Source organism: Cervus canadensis, chromosome 9, assembly GCF_019320065.1.
Source record: "Cervus canadensis isolate Bull #8, Minnesota chromosome 9, ASM1932006v1, whole genome shotgun sequence".
Lineage (NCBI taxonomy): Eukaryota > Metazoa > Chordata > Mammalia > Artiodactyla > Cervidae > Cervus > Cervus canadensis.
The window spans coordinates 78,121,358-78,124,356 of NC_057394.1; the positions used below are offsets into that span (position 1 = coordinate 78,121,358).

The 2,999-nt window shown below is 56.1% G+C and overlaps 1 protein-coding gene across 1 annotated transcript; it reads right to left on the reverse strand.

Annotated features, from left to right (window-relative positions):
- Positions 1-464: 464 nt before the first annotated feature.
- LOC122447446 (protein CNPPD1-like) lies at positions 465-2,512 on the reverse strand. Its single transcript, XM_043478078.1, has one exon. The coding sequence runs from the start codon at positions 2,373-2,375 to the stop codon at positions 1,140-1,142; it is 1,236 nt and encodes a 411-aa protein (XP_043334013.1). The 5' UTR covers positions 2,376-2,512; the 3' UTR covers positions 465-1,139.
- Positions 2,513-2,999: the final 487 nt, after the last annotated feature.

A 2,999-nucleotide genomic window follows, 5' to 3' on the forward strand; every position in this document is an offset into this window, starting at 1 on the left:
GACAGGTGGCTGCCACCCAGCCAGGCAGACCTCTCTCCAGCTTTGTCCCTGATGCCTGTCTCTCTCTCTGCAGTTGACTTTGCAAGAGGAAATTTCTTCCTCTTGGTGGGCAGCTGGGCCGGGTGGGAGATGATCCCTCTATGATGACCACTATTATGACCACTAATATCTCCTACAGAGATGATTAGCCAAGCAACTGATTGTCCTCAGCCCAGTACCAAATTCCCAGGAGGGAGGATGCAATTTGCCCAGCCTGGATCAGGTACACAACCTGATCCAAGCAAGGTGGCCACAGGTAGGCCAGTGAGCAGGCTGAGGGTCCCAAACAGGAGAATGAAGTGCAGTGAAGAGTCACTTCCCAAGGTGACTTTCCTAGGAATCGTTCCAATTAACTGTTCTTATAGAAAAGTGGTCGGTGCAGGTATGAGTCAGGGTTACTCTAGAGGCTGAATTTGCCCAAATTCTTTTTTTTTTTTTTTTGCAACTAAAACTGTTTATTGAAACCTTAGTTCTACAAAAGCGTGAAAAACCCAGATATAAAGCAGTGGCCAGAGAGGCCTGTGAAAAGAACACCCAGGAGAGGAACCGGAAGAGAGGGAAGCCCAGGAGCAGGGGACTAAGAAGAGAATGTTGGAAGACAAAAGGGCCGGGGTGAAGGTCCCAGCAGGCCCTGGTTCTTCTAGACTTGGCGCGGGTGTGGGAGGTTCCCCCCTCTCCTGCCTTCCCTCAGCAACTCCCACCACCGGGGGCCCTGTCAGTCCCCGCCTCTCCTACCCCAGGGACATCAAACAGACCCTCATCAGTGTTTCCTCCCTCCCTCACCCAATCCTAGGAAACTCAAAAGCAGAAGTCTAGAAGAGCCCAGGGGACATGGAGAGACAGGGGCCTTGCCCCTGTCCACCTGTGACACGCCCCTGGTCACTGAGCTGAGGCTTTCCCTGGAACCACCACCGCCCTGGCCAGGCAGTCAGCCACTGAGGGACAGAAGAGCAAGTGACCTTCAGTCCTTCTGCCACACGACCCCCTTAAGCTCCATCACCCAGGAGGACAGGAGACCAGCCAAGGACCCAGATCAAACTTTGCCCCTCCCGGTTCTCAGGGACTCCCAAATCCTCTTAATGCATTCCTGAGAACCCTACCTAGCCTGGGAAAATGAAAGACTTCAGGCGGGCCAGTTCCATAATGCTGAAAAGGGAACATTGCTGGGGCTGTGGGAGCAGAGGGGGCATTGGGCTCCAAGGCCAGGGGGGAGCCAGGCCATGGGAGTGGGACCAAGGACTGGGGGGCCCCGTGGGGACAGTATGGTTGAGGTGATGGCAGGCACGGCAGGTTGGGGAGTCCTTCTGGAGCTTCTGGCAAAGGGGGCAGTTGTGAAGAAGAGTGGGGGGAGCAGGAGGGTCTGGAGGAGGCAACGGTGGGGGAGTCAGCGAGGCTAGCAGACTGCCCCACAGTGAACGCAGCACTACATCGCCTTCCAGGCAGCCGGTGACGTTAGCAGGAGACGGCAGGCACTGTGGCATGGGGGAAGGTATGCAGGGTTCCAAAAGGCACCTGGAGGCCAGTCCAAGGTCTGGAGGGCCAGGCGGGGGGCTGCAGGACAGCCCTAAGGACTGGTGTATTACGGCCATCGATGCCACAGCGAGGGCCACGCTGCTCACATATGCCATAGCCAACAGGCAGGACAGCTTTGCCAGCCGCTGGCAGAGGGAGCCCAGCGCCAGTTGCCAGGCAGGCTGCTCCAGCAGCACACACAGGTCTGTGTAGGTGTACCAGCCCCGCCGGCGCCCCTGCTGCTCAGCCACACAGCCCTCCAGCCAGCTCAGCACCTCAAAGATTTCCCGAGGATCAGTGTAGAGCCGCCAATCCATGGCACTCAGGAAGCCCCTCTCCAGGGCATTAAGAGTGGGCACGGCCACACCCCCAGCAGCTCCCCATTCATCATTGAAGACCTCTTCCTCCTCCCCTTCGTCATAGAGGTACTTACTGGCCACCATCATGGAGATCAGGAACAAGTCAGAGGATGACACGTGCTGTAGGCAGTCTGGGTTTCTATGCCGGAGCCGCTCAATGTATACCAGAGCCAGCATCATAGCACACGGAGAGATGCAAGCCTCTCGGGACACATGGGCTACATATTTCTTCTGGAGCCGGCGAATAGGACTGGGGGCTGCCTTCTGGAGCAGTTCCACAGCAATATCTGCCACGGGGCTGGAGAGCTCCTCCAGAGTACAGTCAGTTTCCCAGTCCCAGCCATAGTAGAGTCTCCTTCGGATTCGGGCACTCAGCTTCTGGTGTCCTGGGAGGAACGTGAAGTCCTGGAAGCCGGTGAGGGAGAAGGTGCCTTCTTCGTCCAGCAGGAGCCCGGCGAGGTCCATCGCGCCGCCAGCCACTGCCCTACGAAGGGAAGGGAACGAGTTCTAAAGGGGCCGCGGAGCCGTCCCTGCCAGCCTGCCCACCTGTCCGCCGGCCTCCCTCACGCAGGCCGCCGCCCTTGCCGGTGCAGCCCCCTCCCCTCGCCTGCCCAAATTCTTGAGTGACAAATTCCCTATCATTGATAGTGCCACCTGGGAAGCCCAAAATATTGATGGGTGTGTCCTGTATAAGCAAAAATTCTGGGGTTCTTGATAATTTTTAATAGCGTAAAGGTGTACTGAGACCAAAATGGTGGCGCTAGTGGTAAAGAACCCACCTGCCAATGCAGGAGACATAAGAGACTCGGGTTTGATCCCTGGGTTGGTTGGGAAGATCCCCTGGAGGAGGGCATGGCAACCCTCTCCAGTATTCTTTGTCTGGAGAATCCCATGGTCAGAGGAGTCTGGTGGGCTGCAGTCCATAGGGTTGCAAAGAGTAGGACACAACTGAAGTGACCTAGCATGCACACACTTTGAGATTATTGTTATTATTTATCTATCTGAGATGGTGATTTTTGCCCCCAGATTTCCCTGTTAGAAGGCATTGGGCATGTCTCTATTTGATTCTGGGCAAAACTGTGAATGACT

What these genes read in the sequence shown, in the direction of transcription:
- LOC122447446 (XM_043478078.1), bottom strand. Translation starts at nt 2,375, where the DNA reads ATGGACCTCGCCGGGCTCCTGCTGGACGAAGAAGGCACCTTCTCCCTC.